This window comes from Pan paniscus, chromosome 18 (assembly GCF_029289425.2).
Source record: "Pan paniscus chromosome 18, NHGRI_mPanPan1-v2.0_pri, whole genome shotgun sequence".
Classification (NCBI taxonomy): Eukaryota; Metazoa; Chordata; class Mammalia; order Primates; family Hominidae; genus Pan; species Pan paniscus.
In genome coordinates this window covers 2657305-2680108 of record NC_073267.2, presented here as the reverse complement: position 1 = coordinate 2680108, position 22804 = coordinate 2657305, and the positions used below count along the sequence as shown (strand labels likewise).

General features: G+C 63.9%; 1 protein-coding gene, 1 long non-coding RNA gene and 1 other non-coding gene across 5 annotated transcripts; 2 read left to right on the top strand and 1 right to left on the bottom strand.

Annotated features, from left to right (window-relative positions):
* Positions 1–149: 149 nt before the first annotated feature.
* On the bottom strand, positions 150–22084 carry TRAF7 (TNF receptor associated factor 7). 3 transcript variants are annotated; one of them, XM_008951359.4, is made up of 21 exons: positions 21708–22084; positions 13460–13578; positions 11143–11200; positions 8909–9000; positions 6346–6462; positions 5720–5812; positions 5471–5504; positions 4702–4885; positions 4477–4611; positions 3677–3894; positions 3522–3595; positions 3240–3288; positions 3029–3156; positions 2744–2826; positions 1927–1966; positions 1660–1776; positions 1453–1575; positions 1122–1241; positions 895–1026; positions 691–810; positions 150–515 (listed from the first exon to the last, which is right to left on the bottom strand). In XM_008951359.4, the coding sequence occupies exons 2-21, from the start codon at positions 13538–13540 to the stop codon at positions 501–503; spliced, it is 2013 nt and encodes a 670-aa protein (XP_008949607.2). In that variant the 5' UTR covers positions 13541–13578; positions 21708–22084; the 3' UTR covers positions 150–500. The 3 variants fall into 3 exon arrangements, with proteins under 3 accessions (XP_008949607.2, XP_034796857.1, XP_054956624.1); XM_034940966.3 differs by having other exon boundaries at positions 4483–4611; positions 21708–21869; XM_055100649.2 differs by lacking the exon at positions 21708–22084 and having other exon boundaries at positions 11143–11222.
* On the top strand, positions 21976–22765 carry LOC100980899 (uncharacterized). Its single transcript, XR_608373.4, has 2 exons — positions 21976–22423; positions 22644–22765. It is a non-coding gene; the product is annotated as an uncharacterized LOC100980899 (long non-coding RNA).
* On the top strand, positions 22461–22543 carry LOC112437455 (small nucleolar RNA SNORD60). Its single transcript, XR_003026061.4, has one exon. It is a non-coding gene; the product is annotated as a small nucleolar RNA SNORD60 (small nucleolar RNA).
* Positions 22766–22804: the final 39 nt, after the last annotated feature.

Here is a 22804-nt window from a genome sequence, read left to right as displayed (position 1 = left end):
AGGGGAGGCCCCGGAGTGGGCCGAAGTCCTGGGGTCCACCAAAGGAAACTGTCCCATGCCCCCCCACTCACAGCAGCCAGTGCCTGTGCACACCAACCTCAAGGCCACACACAGCCCCCTTGTCCCGAGGAGCTGTCCCCACTCACAGCCACAGTCTGTGGAGCATTTATTTCAACCAGGAGGTAACCAAATCTACATACAGTCTAAAAACAGTAGAAAAGGTGAGTAAAAAGGCCCTCGCTCCATCTAGGGTGGGGATGGAGGGTGGGCCGGGGCAAGCGTCGTACCTGGCACCCAGAGAGGGGCTGGGCAGCGAGGACAGTGCCGAGTAGAGGGAGGCTCGCCGAGCATGGGACGGGGAGGGCACTGCCCGGCTGCCAGAGCCTGTCCACCTGTGCCCACGGGGCAGGCAGAAACCCCGAGACCACCCCATGTGGCCAGCCTGGCTCAGAAAGGTCCAGGGCTGGTTCAGGGGAAACCACAGCCTGGCCTGGATCCTGTTAGCAAGTCCAAACCTGCAGAGAAAGGGCTGCTTCACCAGGGTGTCCTGCGGCCGGCTGCCCTGCCCCAGCCACACCTGCCACACGTACCTGCCCTCCACCACTTTGTGCTGGGGCTGCCAGCTCCTCATCCCCACCCCCACTCCATCCTGTGCAGCCCCTTTGAATGGCCTGAGCCACGGGCACTGACCTTCACAGTGCTATCCACAGCCCCTGAGAAGAGTCGGCCCCGGGACACAGCCAGCGCGGTGACACTGCCCTGGTGACGCAGCAGGGTCTGCGTGCAGATCATGTTGTCCATACTCCAGACCTGGGGGCACATGGGACGTGAGGGCCCGCCGGAGCTCAGCTGCCAGCCCTCTGAGCCTCCTGCCACCGCTGGGCCAGCACGCACCCTGAGGGACCGGTCGTAGGATGCACTGAAGACTTTGGTCTGGTCTGGCGTCGAGATGACCGCCAGGGCATACACGGTGCCCACGTGGCCCGTGAGGGTCCGCACCTGCTCCTTGGACTCAATGTCCCACACCTGGGAGGGGTGGGCACAGGCAGGTCAAAGACACTGAGCAAGGCGGGGGAGACGGGGCCACAGTCTGGCCTTGCACCCAGATGCCCAGGCCTTACGTGGATGAGGTTCTCGTAGGTGCCACAGACAATGTGGTGATTTGTCACAGCAATGGAGTAGACGCTGCCACCAGACGTCTGCAGGACGTGGATGCAGTCGAGGGTTCGGATGTCCCAGATCTATGAGTAATCGTGGGCTAGTTGGTCCCAGGCCAGGTGCTTCACCCCCAGGGCCCCCGCACTCCCAGGGTTTCAGCACTGCTGGGCAGCCCACCCACCCAGCCAGGGGATGTGCGAAGGTAGGAACAGGGCAGATGGAGCCCCAGGTGCTGGCCTGGGAAGTGCTGGTAGGAGGCAAGGCCCTGTGGCCACCAGGTGTGCCCAGGCGCACCTTGATTGTCTGGTAGGAGCCGCTGTACAGGTAGCTCTGGGCAGCCACCAGGGCCCGCACCCAGTGGTTGAGGCCTGTGAGCTCCTTCTTCAACTTCAGCTCAGTGCCCACGATGTCCCAGACCTGCAGGGATTGCTGCAACTGTGGGCTGGGCGGGCAAGGGACGCCTCAGTGACTCACACACGTAGGCACAGCCTCCACCCGTACCTTGATGGCCTTCAGGGAGCCGCTGAAGAGCACGTTGTGTGAGGAGACCAGCGTGCACACCGGGTTGTCATGGGCCCGGATGGTGTTCACCTTCTGCAGGTTCTGGATGTCCCACACCTGATTGGGGAAGGACCGGCAGCCTCAGGGCACCAAGCCCTGCCACCTGGAGTCTGGAGCCCAGACGGGGAGAAACACGTCCCTGGGGCACCTACAGACTGGGGCGGGCCTGGGCCGCCTCCTGCCCACCCGCCTGTAGGCCCCACTCACAATGATGGTACAGTCTGCAGAGCCGCTGTAGAGTTTGCACCTGGGGAAGCAGAGACAATGTGTCAAGGTGGGAGAAGCTGTGTCCCTGCTGACACCGCCCTGGCAGGGCCCGAGGTCCATGCCAGCCATCAGGAACCAGCAGCATGGCTCAGGGCCAAGGCCACTGCTGTGTCCCTAAGCGTCAGCCTATTTTCCAGTCTCCACATGGGAACCTTGGAAGGGGCGGGCCAGCCCCTGATGCCTGCCTGGAAAGCATTTGACAGCGAGCTGGGAGGTAATTACCCACCCGTTAGCCCTGAGTCAGTCCCAGGGCCCGCTGCTGGCAGTCAAGCTGCCGCCTCCTGAAAGCGAGCATCTCTCACGCACACGCTTACTTGCTCGCTCCCACAAAGCCTCACGACAGGAGACAGGAGGCAGGCGGGCCACCTGGAGGCAAGAAGGTGGCCAAGGTAGTTGCTCCGTAGTCTCTATGCCCTGGGCTTTGGCTGCAGGCAGGGGAGAGCTGAGCTCCTGCCTTCACCCCCTAAGGTCCCCCCTATCTTCTGGTTGCACAAGGTGCACCTGGGCCAGGACAAGGTTCTGCTGGGAGGCTGGCTGCGCCAGATATTGGGAACACACAACTTTGGAGATGGTGTAGGCCACACAAGGGCCCATACACTGCTACCCAGGGAACAGTGCTGCTCCGGGTGGAGGGTGCCCTATAGGTGGGGCACACACATAGCTACACAGGCTCGAGCTCATGGCTCACGGCCCACGGGGTGGCAGCGCCACGTCTCCTGTCCTGGGAATCACTGATCACACATGTGCCTGGACTCACCCCTGGATGCAGAGAGCCAGCACGATGCCATCATGGCCCTCCAGTGTCTTCTGGCACTTGTAGGTGGTACATGTGTCCCACACCTGCAGAGACCAGGGCCACAGTGGGTCCCAGCGAGGTCAGCCCAGTGTCAAGGGGCAGCATGACAGGAATGAGTGAGGGAGCCCCGCCCATGGGAGAAGGCCCTGCCCAGAAGGTCCCACCCATAGGCAGGCTGGCAGTGCCAGGCATGTGGCAGTGCCCAGCCCAGCCAGGCTGCAGAGACTGAGGTAGGACCCTGCCCACCTTGATGGTCTTGTCAGAGGAGCCACTGAAGAGCAGGTCACCCATGGAGTAGACGCAGAGACACCACACAGGGCCCTGGTGGCCCACAAAGGTCCCTTTGCACTTGAAGATCTGCTGAGGGTCGTAGGCTGCAGAGATGGGAGCAGTGGGTGAAGGCCCAGTTGGGGCCCGGGGGGAGGGCAGGTGGGAGCCATGGCGGGTCCATACTCACAGCCTAGGATGCCCATGTTCAGCCGCGCGTTGATGTGGGACAGCTCGTCCTGCAGGGCCAAGGGCAGGGCAGAGGGCAGGTGGGCAGGGCTGCTGTGGGGCCAGTGCAGCCTCTCTGCCCCTGCTGCCCTGGGCCAGGGGTGGGCAGGGGTGACAGCAGCCCCTGCCACACACAAGACCCCTGATCTTGACCAGTGGAGGCAAGGCCAGGGGAGGCCTCCCTGCCGGGGCCGCCAGCCTCCCCGGGTCTCAAAACCCAGCCCCTCCAGCCCCGCCCACTCACATTTAACATGGATGCATCCCGCCGGAACTCCATGAGGTCCTCGCTGAGCTTGCTCTGGTTTTCGTCCAGGACGTCTGAGTAGCAGGAGGAGAGGGGGTGTCACTGGTGCGCGGAGCAGTGGCCAGGCCCCTGCCTGCCCCGGTGCCCACCCTCACCAAACTTGAGCTCCAGGCTCTTCTCTAGCTGGTCGATCTTCTCTGAGAGCTTTCCCAGCATGGAGCGCAGGAAGGCAATCTCCTGGTCCTTCTGGGCCAGAGCCACGTGCATCTCGTGGAAGCGGTCATCCGTCTGCTGCAGAAACTCCTTCAGGCCCTCGAAGCGGCAAGTCTCCAGGTGGGTCTCGTAAGTGTCCTGGTTCCCGATGAACGTGCACCTGCGGGGACAGGACAGCTGCCTGCCTGGCGGGTCCCTGCCGGTGCCTCCCCATCCCCAAGAATCCCCCTCAAATGCTCCAGCCCTGTGGCCGCTGCACCCCAGGTCCAGCTGCCCCCACCCACACCTGCCGTCCTGCCCCTCCTCCCCATCCAGCTACCCCCCGTCTGCTTCACAAGTGAGGTCCCATCACGTCACCCCCGCAGAGCTCTTCAAGGGGTCCTCCCTTCCTGAGGATAAAACCCACGCTGCTCGGCAGCCTCCCTGCCCGCCTCCCTGCCCTGAAGAACTGGGCTCCTGCCTCTCCTCCCACCCCCACCTCCCTCTCCAAAGCTCTCAACCCCAGCATTTGCTCAAATCCGCCCATGCCGGGCCGGCTGCGGGAGCGTCCACGCCCGCCTTCCTGGACGCCCTCGGCTCCCCCTCTGGGTTTCCAGGGCCTTGGGCCTCAGAGAGGATTACAGACCCCGGTGTGGCCCCAGCTCCGGCCTACCTCCCCGGGACCAGCAAGCGGGCAGCTCTCAGCGGAGCCTGTGGAGGGCCTGCGCCCACCCCGGCCCGCCCCCGCCCGCCCCCCACTCACCCGTACTTGGAGTGGGGGCATTTGATGTGCTCGCACTCCTTGAGGTGGGCCTCCAGGTTCATCCTGAGCAGCGGGGGGCAGCTGGGGTTGTTGGGACACCGCACAGGCCTGTAGTCACAGCTGCCCTCGTGGTCCCTGTGCCAGGGCGGGATGCGGGGAGGCCTCAGCCAGAGCCCTGAGAAGCAGCCCCCAGGGAGGCAGAGATGCCCAGGGAGGGGCACTTACTTCCGGGCGCTGAGCTTGATGGTGAAGGGGCACCCTCGGGGGTCCACCTCAAAGATGGGGGGCTTCCCGCCGCCCGCTACCCGGCAGCCGTGCCGGCAGTGGATGAAGAGCTCCCCGATCTGCTCGGCCACCGCGATGTTGTTCACCACCACGGTCAGTTTGACGTTGTCCACGGGACACTTCTCTGGGAGAGGAGGGCGTGCTGACCCTCACGGCCTGCCTGGCACACGCTCCCTCACCCGGGTGGGCATGAGCCTCTAATGGGGGACAGATCTGTCTATCTGCGCCTCTGAGGCACGCAACATGGGAACGGGGGCACAGGTGGGCCACCAAGAAGGAGCAGCAGGTGCTGAGGGAGTGTCACCTGTGACACTCAGCTGTGCCCGGAAAAGTGTGGGGTGGGGCCAAGAGGGCAGAGGGCAGAGTGCGGAGAGGCAGGCAGGAGCGGGCACCGTGCGGGAGGACGACAGCCTTGCCAGTGAGAAAGGCCTCCCCAGAGGGTGCCAACCCTGGCATGGGGAGCCTCGGCCCACACCCACTGTGGGGTCTCTGAGTCTGGACACACCGGAATTTGGGGTGTCCCCACTCTGCTCATGGAGGTCCCGAGCCTCGGCCTGAGCGTCCCTAGGACGGCTGCAGCCCCGTCCCAACCCCAGCAGAGGCCAAACAGGGCCGGACGCTGTGCAGGGGACAAGGGAGAAGCCGCCCGCCTCTGCTCGGCAGCCATGGGCACGGTCGGCGCCAGGCCTGGGCCGGGGCACGAACCTACCTGACTTCAAGGCGCATCTCCTACAGAACGTGTGCTGTGGAGGCAAAGGGCGGGCTTGAGGGTGGCGCAGGGTCCTCTTTTTCCCTAGTCCATGGCCATGGCAGCCACAGGCCTCGCTGTACCCCAAGCCCAGTGCAGCCAGGACAGGCCTTGACCAAGGCCAGGGCGCCACAGCCCCGGCCCCCGAGAGCCCTGGGGTCCTGTGGGGGCCTCCGGCAGCAGGGGGGCTGGGAAGGGCGGCGGGCTCACCCCACACGTGGTGATCACGGGGTCTTTGAAGACGCTGCAGCAGAGCTGACAGCACAGCTTCACCGAGGGCTGCTCCGCAAACACCAGTGGCTCCTGGAACCAAGCGGGAAAGGCAGGCGATGGCGGGAGGCCACCCTCAGCCCCGCCACCACCCAGGCACCCAGGCGCTCTTGCTCCAGGCCTGGCTGTCCTCTGAGGACGGGGTCACGTCCTGAGAGAGGCCTGCTTAGAGCTGGGGGGCTTGATCGGGGCCCAGGAGGGAGAGCGAGGTCTGTGGCCCCAGAGGCAGGGCCCAGCCCCGGAGGATGAGTTCAGCCGCCCAGCCTTGGCCGCCCTCGCCCGCCTCCTTCCTGGGGTGAGACTAGAAAGGGCCCTGCTGGAGCCCTGTGCTTCCCGCTGCCGGTTCCCGGGCAGCCCTGAGAAGGGGGAGTGGGGGAACATGCCCAGGGGACCCGGCCTGGTCCCTCGAGTCCCCACCACGGACCAGCAAGCACTGCAGTTCCCGTCAGGCCCCAGCCGCCCTCTCCCTGCGAGCTGGGCTGGCATGGCGGAGGGGAAGGTGCCTCCGTGCCACGGCTGCGGTGACAGCCCTGGAAGCCGCTCTGCGCCGAGTCCCCCACACCTACCGGCTCCTCCTCCTCCTCGGGCAGTGAGAATGTGGAGCGCAGAGACATGCTGGACTCTGAGTGCAGGGAGCGGACGGAGATGGCGGAGTCGGAGCGGCGGGGAGTGCTGATGGGGGGCTGTGTGGAGGGAGAGGCGCCTGTCGGGGGGCTCCGCACGGGGTCAGAGCCTCGGGGAGGACAGGACCCAGCCCGGCGGAAGCGCGAGGGCAGCAGCACCCCTGGGGCCACCCCGGTCCCTGCGGGTGCTCTCCTCGTCCACGGGGGCCGTGGGTGGGCGTGGGGAGCTGATGCAACCCAGGTCCCTGCCTGCCCGCCTGGGCGGCCTGGGCCGGGGTGCTGGGCTGCCCGCTCACGCCTGCCACCTCTCTTTGTGTAAATGGAGAGACTTCCTGCTATTCAATTCCATATACCCGGGCTGCTTCCTGCTTCCCGTGGGGGAATGTGGGCCGTGAGGGGGCACCTCCACCAGCCAATCCTGGGCAGCCGAGGCCGTGACCGCAGGATGGAAGGGCCAGCGAATGCTGGCAGGGAGCGACGGCTGGGCTCCAGGTGCCCCCCGGGCCTGGCTGCTTGTCTGGCCTTGCTGGTGGGGGACACCAGGCCCAGCTGGGAGGCTCAGAGGGAAGGCAGGGCCAGGCCCCCAAAGAACCTCGGCTGAGCTTCCCGAGGGCAGGAGTGAGGGCCACAGGTGCCTGCCTCTGGCTGAGCCACCGACAAGGGAGCCTGGGGGAGGGGCAGATGCTGTCCCTTCCTCCCCTCTGGCCTGGAAACCTCCAGAAGTTTCCAAGAGCCACACTGCCCAAGGCTTCTCTCCTGGTGCTTTGACTGCAGAGGGGCCCAGCTGCTGCTCTGCCGAGCCTCTGGCCCCCTTCCCGGCAGCCTGGGTATGAAACCCACAGAGCGCAGAGGCAAACCAGTCCCAAGGCCGGCGGGGGGCATTGTGTGCCATGTGCCCACCTCCCTTTGGGTCCCAAAGGCCCGTCTGCATGGAAGCAGCACATGGGGAACAGAAGGGAGTCAGAGAAAGTGAGTCACAAGGCCCCACAGCAGCAGGGGGAGCCCCAGGGGCAAGAGCAGAGCAGGAGCTGGCACGGGAACCACTCTCCCCGGCCTGCCCACTGCTACCCCAGAGTCTCCCACCCTCTTGGGCGTGGGGGCTGACAGCAGGCAGGCCTGGGGGACGGCGGAAGGGCAGGAGGGGGACTCCCTGTGTGGGCCTATCAGCAAACAGAGAAGGTACCCGCCTCTCTTGAAAGCCACCGTGACCCATGGGGATAGCAGGTGATTATGGGAACCACAGACATGGAGGACTCGTGGCTTCGGGTTGTGGAGACCGAGGCAGGCAGAGGCCCAGGGGATGGGGCCCAGACATACCCAACTCGCCCTCGGCCTAGCACAGCGCCCGGCACACAGGTGTGTTTGTTCAATTAATTAAAAACTTCTTTTCTGGCCGAGCAAGGTGGCTCACACTTGTAATCCCAGCACTTTGGAAGGCCAAGGAGGGGGCAGATCACCTGAGGTCGGGAGTTCGAGACCAGCCTGACCAACATGGAGAAACCCCATCTCTACTAATTCAAAATTAGCCAGGAGTGGTGGTGCACGCCTGTAATCCCAGCTACTCGGGAGGCTGAGGCAGGAGAGTCACTTAAACCCGGGAGGCAGAGGTTGTGGTGAGCTGAGATCACACCATTGCACTCCAGCCTGGGCAGCAAGAGCAAAAGTCCGTCTCAAAAAAAAGAAAAAAGGAAAAAAGAAAAGGCCTCGGTCCCAAGAGGGCCAGCAGGGCCGCCACACCTGGTGTCCAAGCACTGGAGAGAGGCAGCTGCCAGAGAGGCCCCACACACCCCCACCCCCTGCTGGGCCAGTCCTTCATGCCCAGGGTAGAGTTGGCCTCTGTCCCCTGGGTGGGCCCAGAGCCCAGCAATGAGCGCCATTGACCAGGATGGCAGGGAATGGCCCTGAGACGCTGGCCACAGGGCTCAGGTACCAGCAGCCAGCCCCCGACTGCCCTGATCCTTTCTGCACCTCACACAGCCAGCAACAGGGAATTCTCCGGCTCCCCCAGCACTCGGCGCAGGTTCCGCAACCCCCACCCCATTGCCTCTGGTGTCCCCACAGCTTATGTCCACACACCTTCCCCCCGCCGCCTCATCAGGACCCCTCCTCAAACCCTGCCTGGACCCAGCAACCCCGCTCATTCCCTACGCAGCAGCAAAGGAAGCTTTCAAAGCATGTATTTTATTGTGCTATCCTCCTGACTGAACTTTCTGTGGTTTCCACCTCCCTTAAGATGGAGCCAAATATGCCTCATCCTGGCCTGCAGGTGCCAGGCCCTCTGACCCAGCTGCCCTCACTGGCTGCCCCTGCCACCCACAGTCCAGCCACAGGAGCCTCCTTTCTCACAGATTTGCCATGTCTGCCGAGGCCTCAGGGTATCCACAGGTGCTCTTCTTCTCCTGTGCCTCACCAGCTCACTGTCAACTCCTCCTGGGACCTGGTTCCCCCAGGAGGGAGGATGGGGGGAGGCTGAGGCTCACACGGGCTCCTGGGGGTAGGGACCTACCATGCTGTCCTCCTCGTCCCGCGGGGAGTAGGCAAGGGTGCTGGAGGAGGAGGGTGTCCTGCAGTGCTGCTTGTAGGTGCTGGTCCCGTCAGCTGCAAGGCAAGAGGGCTGGTGTCTGAGTGGGGGCTCCCTCAGCAGATGTGGGGGAGGTGGGGCCCATGCTGGATACCCGGCCCTGTGGGTCCCCTGTAGCTCACAGCCCTCCCCAGGGCCAGGCAGGCAGGAAAGCATGCAGGGATGGCACGGGGGAAGCTTGGGTTCCCTCTCAAGGTCAAACCAGTGCCAGGAGCATGGATGCTGGGCTCGGTCTACATCTGGACAGTCCCAGCGCTGAGCCCGGCAGCCCCTGCCCCACCCCTGCCTACCCCAGGCAGGGTCTTCTTTCAGGGCCTCTACAAGCTCCCCAGCACCCCACTTGAGCCAGTTGAGGCTCATGGCCAGCACGCAGCCATCACTCTGAAGGCCGCCTGGCAGCAGCTGGGGGTGCCATTTTATTTGCCTCTTGAGGCACCTCTGCCAGGTGAGTTCCCTGACAGCCTCCACTCACAGAGAGGGAAGCTGATGTTAAGGTGTGGGCTGGGATACAGAAGGGCCAGGACTGCGTCCTCGTGTCCCTGGCACAGCCAGGACCAGGAAGTGGCCCCAGCTTTGGTGGCCTCCTCTGGGGCAGGAGCTGAAGTGCCCTCTCTCCTCCTGCCCACACGTCACCCCAGCTTGGCCAGGGCCAGAGGGCAGGGCTACCGGCCAGTCAGTCCACGTGGGAGGCAGAGAGAGACACCTCCCGGACTCAGGACCAGCCCAGCTCAGATGTCACGACGAGCCCTGGGCTCGAGATTGAGGCCTCGAGAGGCTGCCGTGTGACTGGGCCTCGGTTTCCCCATCTGTCATGAGGGGCCAGGTGAGGCACCTGTGGGCGCCCTGCTGCCTGGCTCTGCCCATCCCTGCCGCCGAGGGGCCAGGCATAGCAGCCGTGCCCTGCCCCAACCTGGGTAACTTCCGCCGTGTGACAGGGGCCATGGGGCTTCTAAGGGTAGATGAAAAGGCACCGTTTTTTGGGGGGTAGGATTAGAAAAAAAAAGAGGGCCCCTGGAGAGCCCCTGAGGGGGTCACCAGCAGCAAAGAGGCGCTACTGTGAGCAGGTGTCCTTGGCGGCCCTGTGACCCCATGGCCAGGTGTATCAGAGCAATTAAAAAGCTAATTAGCAGCCAGTGTGCTTCTACAAAGGGCAGAGTGCCAGAAAGGAGAGAGAACAAAGTCACCCCAGAACCCCACCCCGGAACGAGGGTCCCTGGCCCTGCACCTCGGGAAGAAGGCACTGCCACTTCCGCATGGTCTCCCTGAGCACGGCGCTTGCGTTCAAAGCGCAGCACTCTGGTTTTTAGGGGATAGGACTGAGAAGCAGCAGGGAAGCTTCAGGTTTCTGTCGTGTATCCCGCCCAGTGGTCTTGTGCAGGTGAAGATTTATTGGGCTTGGCTTGCTGGCTCATGCCTGTAATTCCAGCACTTTGGGAGGCCGAGGCAGGAGGATCACTTGAGCCCAGGAATTTGAGACCATCCTGGGCAACATGGTGAGACCTCATCTCTACCAAACATAAAAAAAATTAGCCAGGTGTGGTGGTGCCTGTGGTCCCAGCTACCTGGGAGGCTGAGGTGGCAGGATTGATCCCAGGAGGCACAGGTTGCAGTGAGCGAAGATTGCGCCACTGCATTCCAACTTGGGTGACAGAGTGACACTCGTCTCAAAAAAACAAACCAGACTTATGGATCTCTTCCACTCTCTCTCTCTCTTCCTATTAATATGTTACAACTGCAGCACTGTTACTGAAGCCCTAGGGCCAAACTCGAGAGAAGACCTCCGGGCACACAGGACCTTTCGGAGGCTGGCCAGGAGCCTGAGACTAGGGACAAGCTGGGGGTCACTGTGACAAGGGACAGGGCTGTGTGGTGGTGCTGGAGATGTCAGGGCAAGCCTCCCTAGAGGGGATGAAGAGGGCAGGGAGAGAGGGCACAGCACAGTCACTGAGGCACAAGGAGCAGGACACCCGACTCCTGTCCAGTGGGGAGGCCCAGGGCTGAGAGGCTGTGAGGACACAGGCTGGGGTGTGAGGCTGCCCGCGCCCAGCACTGGCACCCAACACTAGCTCACCGGGAAGTGTCCTTCAGTCCTTAGCAGGGTGGGCATGGGGGTGCCCCAGTTATTCCCAGCCTGGGCTGGCCTTGGCTTAAGGGCTCACCTTTTGTGATGGTGGTGACGGCCGAAAAGGCGGGTCCGAAGGTCGTTTCCATTCTGGTCTAGAGGGAGGACGGAGGAGACCTGGCCTCATTCCGGGACACAAGGAGGACATGCACATGTGGAGCCCACTCACATGCCTAACACGCGACCAGGCCAGGCCACGCAGCACTCACACGCTTAACCATGCGACCAGGCCAGGCCACGCAGCACTCACACGCTTAACCATGCGACCAGGCCGCGCCACGCAGCACTCACATGCTTAACCATGCGACCAGGCCAGGCTACGCAGCACTCACACGCTTAACCATGCGACCAGGCCGCGCCACGCAGCACTCACATGCCTAACACGCGACCAGGCCAGGCCACGCAGCACTCACATGCCTAACACGCGACCAGGCCAGGCCACGCAGCACTCACATGCCTAACACGCGACCAGGCCAGGCCACGCAGCACTCACATGCCTAACACGCGACCAGGCCAGGCCACGCAGCACTCACATGCCTAACACGCGACCAGGCCAGGCCACGCAGCACTCACATGCCTAACACGCGACCAGGCCAGGCCACGCAGCACTCACATGCCTAACACGCGACCAGGCCGCGCCACGCAGCACTCACACGCTTAACCATGCGACCAGGCCGCGCCACGCAGCACTCACACGCTTAACCATGCGACCAGGCCGCGCCACGCAGCACTCACATGCTTAACCATGCGACCAGGCCAGGCCACGCAGCACTCACATGCCTAACACGCGACCAGGCCAGGCCACGCAGCACTCACACGCTTAACCATGCGACCAGGCCGTGCCACGCAGCACTCACACGCTTAACCATGCGACCAGGCCGCGCCACGCAGCACTCACACGCTTAACCATGCGACCAGGCCGCGCCACGCAGCACTCACACGCTTAACCATGCGACCAGGCCGCGCCACGCAGCACTCACACGCTTAACCATGCGACCAGGCCGCGCCACGCAGCACTCACACGCTTAACCATGCGACCAGGCCGCGCCACGCAGCACTCACACGCTTAACCATGCGACCAGGCCGCGCCACGCAGCACTCACACGCTTAACCATGCGACCAGGCCGCGCCACGCAGCACTCACACGCCTAACACGCGACCAGGCCGCGCCACGCAGCACTCACACGCTTAACCATGCGACCAGGCCGCGCCACGCAGCACTCACACGCTTAACCATGCGACCAGGCCGCGCCACGCAGCACTCACACGCTTAACCATGCGACCAGGCCGCGCCACGCAGCACTCACACGCTTAACCATGCGACCAGGCCAGGCCACGCAGCACTCACATGCCTAACACGCGACCAGGCCAGGCCACGCAGCACTCACACGCTTAACCATGCGACCAGGCCGCGCCACGCAGCACTCACACGCTTAACCATGCGACCAGGCCGCGCCACGCAGCACTCACACGCTTAACCATGCGACCAGGCCAGGCCACGCAGCACTCACATGCCTAACACGCGACCAGGCCAGGCCACGCAGCACTCACACGCTTAACCATGCGACCAGGCCGCGCCACGCAGCACTCACACGCTTAACCATGCGACCAGGCCGCGCCACGCAGCACTCACACGCTTAACCATGCGACCAGGCCGCGCCACGCAGCACTCACACGCTTAACCATGCGACCAGGCCGCGCCACGCAGCACTCACACGCCTAACACGCGACCAGGCCGCGCCACGCAGCACTCACACGCTTAACCATGCGACCAGGCCGCGCCACGCAGCACTCACACGCTTAACCATGCGACCAGGCCGCGCCACGCAGCACTCACACGCTTAACCATGCGACCAGGCCGCGCCACGCAGCACTCACACGCTTAACCATGCGACCAGGCCAGGCCACGCAGCACTCACATGCCTAACACGCGACCAGGCCAGGCCACGCAGCACTCACACGCTTAACCATGCGACCAGGCCGCGCCACGCAGCACTCACACGCTTAACCATGCGACCAGGCCGCGCCACGCAGCACTCACACGCTTAACCATGCGACCAGGCCGTGCCACGCAGCACTCACACGCTTAACCACGCGACCAGGCCGCGCCACGCAGCACTCACACGCTTAACCATGCGACCAGGCTGCGCCACGCAGCACTAACACGCCCCAACCACACATGCGCGCGCGCACACACACACATACACACACCCCGGCTCCCCTGAGACCCCAGCTCGGGACGGGACTGCGCTGGGAGCTCTGCAGGCAGCACCAGATCCCTGGGGCATGCTGGGGGTCCTGGGGATGTTGGGCTTGCAGAGGGGCAGACCCTTACCCTCGGGGCACACCCTTACCCCTGTGGTGACGTCTGGGGTGGGAAGATTGCTGGGCCCCCCGGAGAAGCGGTTGTAGCGGGCACTCTTGCCTGAGCTCATGCTCTAGAGAGGCATCTACGGTCCTTGGGCAGCACCTCCTGCGGGTGGAGCACAAATGAGGGGCTTGAGAGATGGAGCCCAGGCCTCTGTGAGCCAGACGGGCTGCTGCAAGTGTGCAGACCTGCTGTGGGCCACCGTGGGGCCGCCGCAGCAGCCTTCCACCACCAGCCCCGGCTCAGGCAGGCCTCTAGGAGGCAAAGGTCCTTCACCCCGATCCCAGGTATGCAGAGGCCCGGGCAGGCAGGTGGCTCTGCGTCACCGTCCCTCAAGGCTTGGCCTTTCTGAGCTCCCGAAGAGCCCATCCAGCTCTTCCCCGAGGTGGAGGGACCCCTGCCTGGCTCTCTGTACTCCTCTGGGTCCTGAGTCACAGCCAGTCACCTCCAGGCTGAATGTCCCTGAGGCCAAGGCTGGGCCTTGGTGGGTAGGCCCAGGGTGTGGCCCACGTGGCGGGACGCAGTCACACAGGGACCAGCCAAGGCACGACGAATGTGTTTCCTGCCACGACAGGTGCGGTCAGGACCCAGCCAGCACCAGGCTGTAGCGGGGAGACACCAGCCACACCCCAGAGAAAGAACCTGCAGGGTGAGTCACCAGAGCCCAACTCCACACAAACCGCACTGTATGGAAAAAAGCACAGGAGAGAGATGAGCCCGCCCCTGGAACCCGTGCAGGTCACCCACACTCCCAGCCATGCCACAGGGGCTCAGGGGCTGGTGGGTGGGGGGGCAGGGAGAAGGCATGCGGGAATCACCCTCCCCAGAAGAGAGGGGCTGGTGGGCCTGGGGGAGACGTGGCCCCTCCGTGGGTGCTGGGAGTGCTGGCCAGGCCCAGGGACACCAGTAGGGGAAGGTAAACATTAGAGGGAAAAAGAGACCCAGCCAATAGGTCACACCCAGGACAGAGCCCGGGGAAGGGGCTGTCCATGCTGGATGACGCCCACTCTCCCCCGGTGAGGCACCAGGCTCTGTCAGCAGGCGCCCCTCCTCCCGAGCAGGTCCCACTTTCAGGACTTGGGCAGCCTGGAAGCTAGGAGCCTGGCAGAATGCAGCTGGGACAGCCCTGTCTCCTGCTGGCAGTGGATAGCGCCGCCGAGCCCCGGCTTGAAGCTGAGCTCCCTGTGGGGAGGAAGGCCACGCGCCCAGGACTCCTGCCCCGGGCCCACCTGCACTGTCCACCTCGAGGCCCATGCGCAGCACCCCATGAGGACACACCATGGGCTCAGCTCCCAAGGCAGGAGCCCTCAGAACAAGCTTGCTCTGGGGGCGGTGCAGCACTGTCCACCTCGAGGCCCATGCGCAGCACCCCATGAGGACACACCATGGGCTCAGCTCCCAAGGCAGGAGCCCTCAGAACAAGCTTGCTCTGGGGGCGGTGCAGCAGCAGGGAGCCCACTCCTGCGGCCCTGCTCTCACCCTGGGGAAGCCGGGCTGCAAACCAAGGCCCCAGGGGCCTGAGAGGAGCAGGACAGTCCCAGTCCCAGGCCAAAGTCGCGGAGCTGGTCTTTGCCCCCACCCAGCAGGAGCACAGCTCAGGGGGCATCACTGAGCCCAGCTGGCTCGAGTACCTCCTCCATCAGTCCCTCCTGACTGGGTCCCTCTGGCAATGCCCGCCCTGCATGGGCCTTCAAGATGCCACTCATCACCCACCACCGTGCCCACAGTCTGGCCTGGGGCCCCCCAGCCCGGCCTACAGGTGTGCAGGGAGGGGCTGGCTCTCAAGCCCTTGGTTCCCTGCACCTGAGCTCCTGGGCTGTCTACCACTCCTGCTGTCTCCTCTCCCCTTCTCTAGGCTGCCCAGGCCCACCTGTCCCTTCCAATGCCACCTGGAAGGCCACCCACCCTGGAGCCACTCAGCCTTCAGGACTCGGGCTCAACCCGACATCTCAGCCCCTGCAGTTGGCAGCGCCACGAGCTACCTGGCCCCACCTGATCTTTGCGTCCCATGGTCTCGGGAGATGGGGCCTGGCCAAAGCCTCCCTCGGCCTTCCCCAGGCCCCACTGCGACTCGAGGGGCTTGGCCCTGTGTGACCCAGACTAGGCTTTCGGGGGACTTCTCTTGTGGAAGAGGCAGGGGCTCCTGAGTGTGGGCAGTGCCACACGCCTGCAGCCAGGCTCAGAGGAGTCAGCCCTGGGACAGAGGTGTGGTCGTGGTGTGTCTACAAGGCTGCTCTGCCCTGGCACACGCCTATCCCGTCTCCAGCAGCTCCCGGCAGGAAGGTCGGGGAGAGCTGGCCAGGGCTTGCCTTTTGCCATTATGCTTGGGGTGAGGATGTCCCAGCTGGGGTAAGACCCTGATAGCCTGAACTGCAGGGCGCCATGACTCGGCACAGGAGGTTCAGCCCTTTTGGGAGCCCCAGGTTGGCTCCTGCCCTCTGGGAGCAGGGAGGGGATCACCGGGCAGCCACTAGGAGACACTGACCTGCATTTTACAAACCCATCAGCTCCCTGCACTGCAAGCTTCCGGGGCCCCAGGGCCAGCTGCAAGCCCTGCCAGTGATGCCTGCCCGGGGGCCCAGGTGGCCAGGACCCCAGCAGGCACTCCCCTGGGATGGGTCGGGCTGGCCTCAGTGCCTGTTGCTCACAGTCTGGGAGAGCAACTGTCTGGCTTCCCCCTCACTCTGAAGTGAGGTGAACAGAAAGGCACGCAGGGCAATGTGCAAATCAGCCAGAAAGTCCCAGCTGGCCAACAGCAGCCGGGCCACGGGGACAACACCACAGGATCTGTGGGGTGTGCGCAAGACCCCATCGAGCGCCAGCTGAGCGGGAGGGAGGGAGGGAGGGGACGGAGGGAGGGAGGGGGCCGGAGGGAGGCAGGGGGACGGAGGGAGGAAGGGGGACGGAAGGAGGGAGGGAGGGAGGGGACGGAGGGAGGGGGCAGAGGGAGGCAGGGGGACGGAGGGAGGGAGGGGGACGGAGGGAGGGAGGGAAGGAGGGGGATACTCTGCACAGGAGGCTGCTTCCCAGTTCACTCGGGTTCAGTGTTCAGCCCCAGCCAGGGACATGGAGGCGGGCGGGACCCTGGGGCTGGAGGCCAGGGAACGTTTGTGTCCCACCCTAAGGCAGGATCCATCCCCGCACCTCGGAATTGAGCAAGATGCCCGAGGCCTCCCCTCAGCCCAGTCCCCAGGGACTGGGTTTTGCAGTAACAGTTTCCCCAGTAGGGAGAGGACCCCTCGGGCCACAACTGGGAAGCACAATAGCTCGGCATCCCCCGATGGCTGGGAGGCTGTTCTGGGGGCGTGCCCTGGCCCCCCAGAGGGAGAGTGCCTCTTACCCACCCCACAGTCATCGAGGCTGGGGGGTGGCCGGGCAGGAAGTTGTCAACCGGAGTGAGAATTCCCCTTCAATTCTCTGGCCTCTCTGCCCTCCAGTTCCCAGTGCTGGGGAAGTGGGGGTGTGTTCCATAGAATGAGAGACTCTTCCCAAACCGGGAAAAGCCATGGGGGCAGCTAGTGGCTGAGAAAGGGCTTTCCCCATCAGCCCCCCTACCCCTCCCTTCCATGTCCCCACCACGCCTGCCCGAGCACCTCCCGCCCACCCACACCGCCTGCCGGTCCACACCTCCCGCCCGTCCACACCGCCAGCCCATCCACACCGCCTGCCCGTCCACACCACCTGCCCGTCCACACTGCCCATGCTGGATGCTCCAGGGGTATTCGATCTTTGAAAGAGAAAAGTCATTGAGGAAGCGCAGCATCCACCCTGGGGAAGGCCAGTGCTGACCTTCAGGGGCGAGGTGCGTGGGTCAGCACCGTGCAGAGGGGAAGGGCAGGATTGGCCCCCCACCGTCCCCTCCAGCTGGGGCCAACGCAGGGCAGCCCCTCCCTGACCTCACCTGAATCTGGGATTCAGGCCCAGGGTCTTTGTCCACCCCACATTCACGTAGGAGGGATTTCGGGGCCCTGGGGGCACCCACTGTGCAATAAGGAAGCGGAAGTCTTCCTCAGCGCCTCGCTGCCTCCACCCCAGCCCCTCTTCGGCAAATCCCTCAGGAGCCCCTCCCTAGCTCCCACAAGCTGGGCTTAGAGGGCTCTGCTGGGGCATCGCCCTGGGGGCATGTGGGATGCGGACACCCACCCCTTTCCCTGGAGACACACCTGGAGGGGGTCTGGGTCAGGGGTCCCGCCCACTTGGCAGCAGCCTGGGGGGCCCTGCTGAGTGGGGGAGATGGGGGCTTCCAGATGCAGCTCCCTGCTCGGGCCAGGCCCGGCCTTAAAGCAGCTCCTCCAGCAACCCGGAGCAGGTGGGGTGTGGGGGTCCCCTGAACATGTGTGGGGCGCAAGCCATGGGTGGGTGTGCCTGTGAGGCCTGCAACTGCCCTGGGAGGAGCCTGGGACGGCTCCAGAAGCCTCCGCCCCGCCTGCCACAGGGCTGTGTGTGGCCGGCTGGCTGGACTGCGGCCAGAGCTCCGAGCGTGGCCCCTGGCATCACAGAGCCTGCCCAGGGCACCCACAGACTGCCCGCCCCAGCCCAGCCCCTGCCTCAGCCCCTTGGCCCAAGCCCAGGCCGCTAAATTCTATAGAAACAGGCCTGGTTGCCATAGCAAAGCCACACGCACTTCCGCCGCTGTTCCCTGACGTCCCTTAGAACGTTTTTTCCATCCCAAATAGGCAGGGTGTGACGTCGAAGGCTCCTGGGGTGCCCCGGCCTCTGCCAGCCTTGGTCCTTAGGATCCCCTCAGAACCCCAGCAGGCCCTGGTCTGAGGCCGGCTTGGCCCCGCTTCCCTCCTAGCACCGTGCCCCCCCTTGCCTGTCCCTGCCCCCAACACCCACAGCCCCAGCTCTGCAGAGGCCTCTGAACTCCTCCCCTAGCTCTGCTCCTACTGCATCCACTCAGCCTCCAGGCCTGTCTTGCCCTGGCCAAGCCCCTCCAGCATCCATATCTCCCTCTGCTCCAGGGAGGGGGTCCCCACAGCTCGGCCAAGGCTTTACCCCAACTTCACAGTAAGGATGCCTTTTGCTGCCCCTCCGACCCCTTGGGGGCTGGCAACATCTCTCAGTCCTTTTTTCCCCCGTATCTCATGGCTGTCTATTGTGTGGGGACCTGGCCCAGTCGAGGGGAAGTCCAGAGGGCTTCCTGGAGGATGAGGCTGCTGGGATCCAGAGTGGGGAGAGTATCCTGGGGCACAGGAAGAGACCCCAGCTTCACAGCCCTGAGCTGGGGAGTGCGTTCCTGGCTCTCACCCAAGTCAAGTGGGCCTCAGACTCTCAGAAACAGGTCGTGAGCTTTGCCCAAGAGCCAAGGGTGGCAGTGTCCCCCGCCCCGAGCCCACGCTTCCCAGTCCCACGCTGTGTTCTCATTTGCTTCCTGTGTGGCTCGGTCTCCCGGGCTCCCTCCTTCCTTCTGCCCTGCAGCAGCAGGGAGCTGACATAAACACTGGCCATACATGGGCCCGAAGAGGCAACAGGAATGTGAGGGCAGAGACCACTGACCCCCTCAGTCACCCAGCGCCCTCATGCCAGCGTGCCACCGCACTGCCACCTCCTTTCCCACACTGTCCCACGGCCCTCAGTCCTGGCCCTCTGCGTCGCTGCCCCCTACTTCCCACCTGGGTGCTTCTGGGGTTGGGTCACCTCCACCCCGAGTTTCCAGGCAGCCGGCCTCCTCCAGCCGGGTGAGGGTGTCCGGGTCTACACGTGACCAGCCCCAGCCTCCAGTGCCCGCTTTCCCCTTTCACCTGCCCCACCTGGCTGCACCCTCCTCCTCCAGGGAGCAAGGCTGGGGACAGCAGCGGATCTGTCAAAGACTAAGGGGGTGGTGGGTCCCTCTCCACAGGTTCCCCCCGCATGATCCACACAGAGGGCCTGGTGAAGTCCTCGGTGCCCACCCACCGAGAAGGCCGGACTGAGACACACGCAGCCAACAGCTCTCGGCCCTCCCCACATGCCCTCCCTGACCCCGCAGGGTGTCCATCCAGGAGATGCTGTGACACCGTGGTCAAGGCCACAGGCACTGGGCTCAGACAGAGCTGGGTTCAAATTCCACTTCTACCACTTCACAGCTGTGTACCTGCCCTCCTGGCCTCGGGCTTCTCGAAAAACGGAATAGAGCCAGAACCCCGTCTGGAAGGAGCCGAGAGAAGACGGATCCGTCAAGAGTGAAGGCACCCCAGACAGCAGCTCCTCTGCTGAGTGGACCATGGAGGCTGAGGAAGGCGGAGAGGCCGGCCCAGGGACACAGCCAGCAGGCTGTGCCGCTGTGACCAGAGTCCCATTCCTTCTGCTTCGTCCACGGCTGCCACACATCCAGGAGCCCCGGCAGCGCCTGAGCCAGTCCCATGCCAAGCCGGGGAGTGGCTGCATCCCAGAGCCAGGCTGCCCAGGCCTCCTGGCCAGGAGGCTCTTCAACTGCATCTTCCTCCTTTCCCCAAACTGCTCATTCCTTGTCCAACCAGCTGGCCGAGAGTCACACCAACCACGGGGTGCCAGGCCCCATGCGGGAGGGTGGGGATGTGTGATGGCTGAACACGAATCTGACCCGGGAGGAGCTAGGAGCCTGGTGGGGGACACAGGCAGACAGAGGGGCAGGAGCCCCACCAATTGCCACTCAATCTGCCAAAGGCACTTTTCAGTGGGTGCCAAAGACCCTGAACTTTTCCATTCACTTCCAGAAATATCGTGACACTTGGCCCCAGTGGGCCACGGTGGAAGTCACTTCACCAGAGACCCTCAGGTTGGGGCGTCAGGTTGGGGTGCCGACTCCCAGCCCCTCCCCTCCTTAGGCCAGGCTGCCCATACCACTGCTCCCCCTCAGGACATGGGGCCCGAGGCTTCCACAGAGAACTATGAATGCCCAGAACAGTGAAGTCAGGATGTTCGCAACAGAGAGGCACAGGGAAGGGGTCTAGGAAGGGAGAGGCCCAAAGAGAAGGAATGAGGAAGAGGGAGGCTCCTCACTTGGCGAGGGCTAGGGGGCCTGTGTGTGCCCAGGAAGGGGTCTGAGGGGTAGTGAGAAAGGTGGGCAGACAGGCTGGGCGGCATGAAATTCCTGAGCAAGCCAGCAGCCCGTCACCCCCAAGAGCAGGGTGGGCTCCAGCAGGCCCCTGCCCCTGGACTCCAGACTCAACCCCAGCTGACCACTCTGGCCTGGCTCAAGACAACCGTATCTTGACAGCAGGACCCCAGTGGGGACTAGGAGACGATGGCCTAGCCTCCCTCTCTCCTGCTTCCCCAGTGAACTCTGAAGTCTGTGGTCCACACACAGTTAGAAAGCTCTTTACTGGACCTAGATCGGACCGCCTCTCCAGCGCTTCCTCAACCCCAAGTCATTTGCCAGCACAATAACCCCCCCGCCCCACCCCCGCCATGCACCCTGTGAACCTGGTCCGGCCTCATCGACTTCACCTCTCCACTTGCCAGTGCTTGCTGGGGTGCGTCAGGCCCCTTCTCACCCCAGGCCTATGTACATCTGGTTCCTTCTACTTGGAATGCTCCTCCTGCATGTCCTGGGACTGGCTGCTTCTCCAACAGGCCTTTGGCTAACGGTAGCGCCGCCCCTACCCCCGGCCAGTACTCACTTTTTCAGCACCCTCTTTCTTTCTTTCACAGCACATACCGCCGCTCCCCATGATTTTAACTACCTATTGTCAATTCCACCACCCTGTCTGTCTAGATCGGGGATGGGGGGAGTTGTTCCGCAGGAGACATTTGCCAATGCATGGAGACATTTGTTACCGCAATTGAGGAAGGGGTGGTGTTTACTGGTATCTAGCGGCCAGGAGCCAGGCAAGCTGTTCCACATCCTACAATGTACAGGGCAGCTCCTCCCAGCAAAAAGCGACCCGGGCCGCGTGGTCGATGGTGCGGAGGTTGGGGAACCCTGCAGCAGACGCCGAGCACAGGAGAACTGGGACCGTGTTCTCCGCAGTCTCCCGGCGCCCAGAACAGTGCCTGGCACCCAGGAGTCTCGGAGAATGCAGGAAGAAGGAATGAGTAAAGAACTGCGCGAGAACAGGACGGAGCGAGGGACGGACTACTGACAGGCGGACGGACAGCGACGCGGACCCCGACCCCGACCCCGACCGTCTCAGCCCCGCCCCCCCCCTCCCCGCCCCGGCCCGACCCCTCGCCTCGCCTCGCCTCGCCTCGATCTCCACGCGCCCGATCCCGCCCCACCGCGCGGTCCCGAGGCGCGAGCCCCGGGTCGGGCGCGCCGCGGGGACACTCACCCGCCCGCGGCCGCCCGGGAGCGGCAGCGCCGCCAGCCCGCTTCATGATGCCCCCTCGGCCGCCGGCCGGGAAAGGGACTAGACGCGCGAGCCGGAAGCGCCAGGCCGCTGCGCCCGCCGGGACGTGTAGTTCCCCGCCTCTCCGGGCCCGGACGGCTGCCTCACGCGCGGCACTTCCGAAACTACGACTTCCGGCGGCCTCGTCGTCGCGGGGCGGGATTGGCAGCTTCAGAATCACTCTATGTTGCAGATCGAAGTCTGATTGGCTTTGTTCATCCGTCACTCACCGTTAGGCTTCACGGACTCTGCATAAGGGAGGAGCTTCGGGTCTGGGTCTGAGAGACCGTCTCCAGAAGAAATGCCACGGTACGATTAGTGGAAACAACGCGGCAGGGAGCGGAGCGTACCAGCGGCAAGGTAAGGCGGGCACTTCCGCCAGGATAGCCCAATGACAGAGGTGGGACAGTTTCTATAAAAGCTTGAGCCTCGCCCGCCCCTGTCTTTTCGGGGTCGAGTCCGAAGCGGAAGAGGTTTGTTAATATGTTTGCCATGTGCTACGCTCTTGGGACGAACTGAGCCACGAGCGTGGCTTTGAGGGCCGTCCGAACGCTGCAGGCCGGCCAGGTCCCTGGGCGTCCAGGCCTGGCCTACGCTCCACTTTGTCCCTTAGCGTTTAAAGGTTTCTTCCCGAATCTCAGGCCCTCAGCTACCTGCAGGTAAGACTGGGCCGGGCTTGGGTTCCCTTATTCTCCCGGTCTGTGATGAATTGCTTTGACTTCTGACACCTCGTATGAAAACTGCACGTGCAGTCTGATTACTTAGCAAGACTGAGGCTTGAGGGTGCGCACTCCTGACGGGGAGCTGAGAGTGGAAACAGGTGTTGCCCGAAACGAAGGAGTGGGGACTTAATGTCTACATTTTGGCGCTGACTTTCAGGTTTCGTCGCGAGCCGGCTGCAAGTTTTGAACCTAAGTAAACCTCAATCCGGAGGGCCTAGCGGTAAGGTGGGCGCTGTGTCTATTGAAGTGCTTAGCAATAAAGCAAAGGTAGTGAGTTGATTCGGTTTTCTCTCAAGTGTCTTTATTTTCCTATTCTGG

Excerpts from the sequence above, each read along its gene's own strand:
- TRAF7 (XM_008951359.4), bottom strand. The coding sequence starts at position 13,540 with ATGAGCTCAGGCAAGAGTGCCCGCTACAACCGCTTCTCCGGGGGGCCC. Across the intron at positions 5,505-5,719 it reads CCGTGATCACCACGTGTGGG|CACACGTTCTGTAGGAGATG; the intron begins GTGAGCCCGCCG and ends TTGCCTCCACAG. Across the intron at positions 4,612-4,701 it reads ATCAAGCTCAGCGCCCGGAA|GGACCACGAGGGCAGCTGTG; the intron begins GTAAGTGCCCCT and ends GCCCTGGCACAG.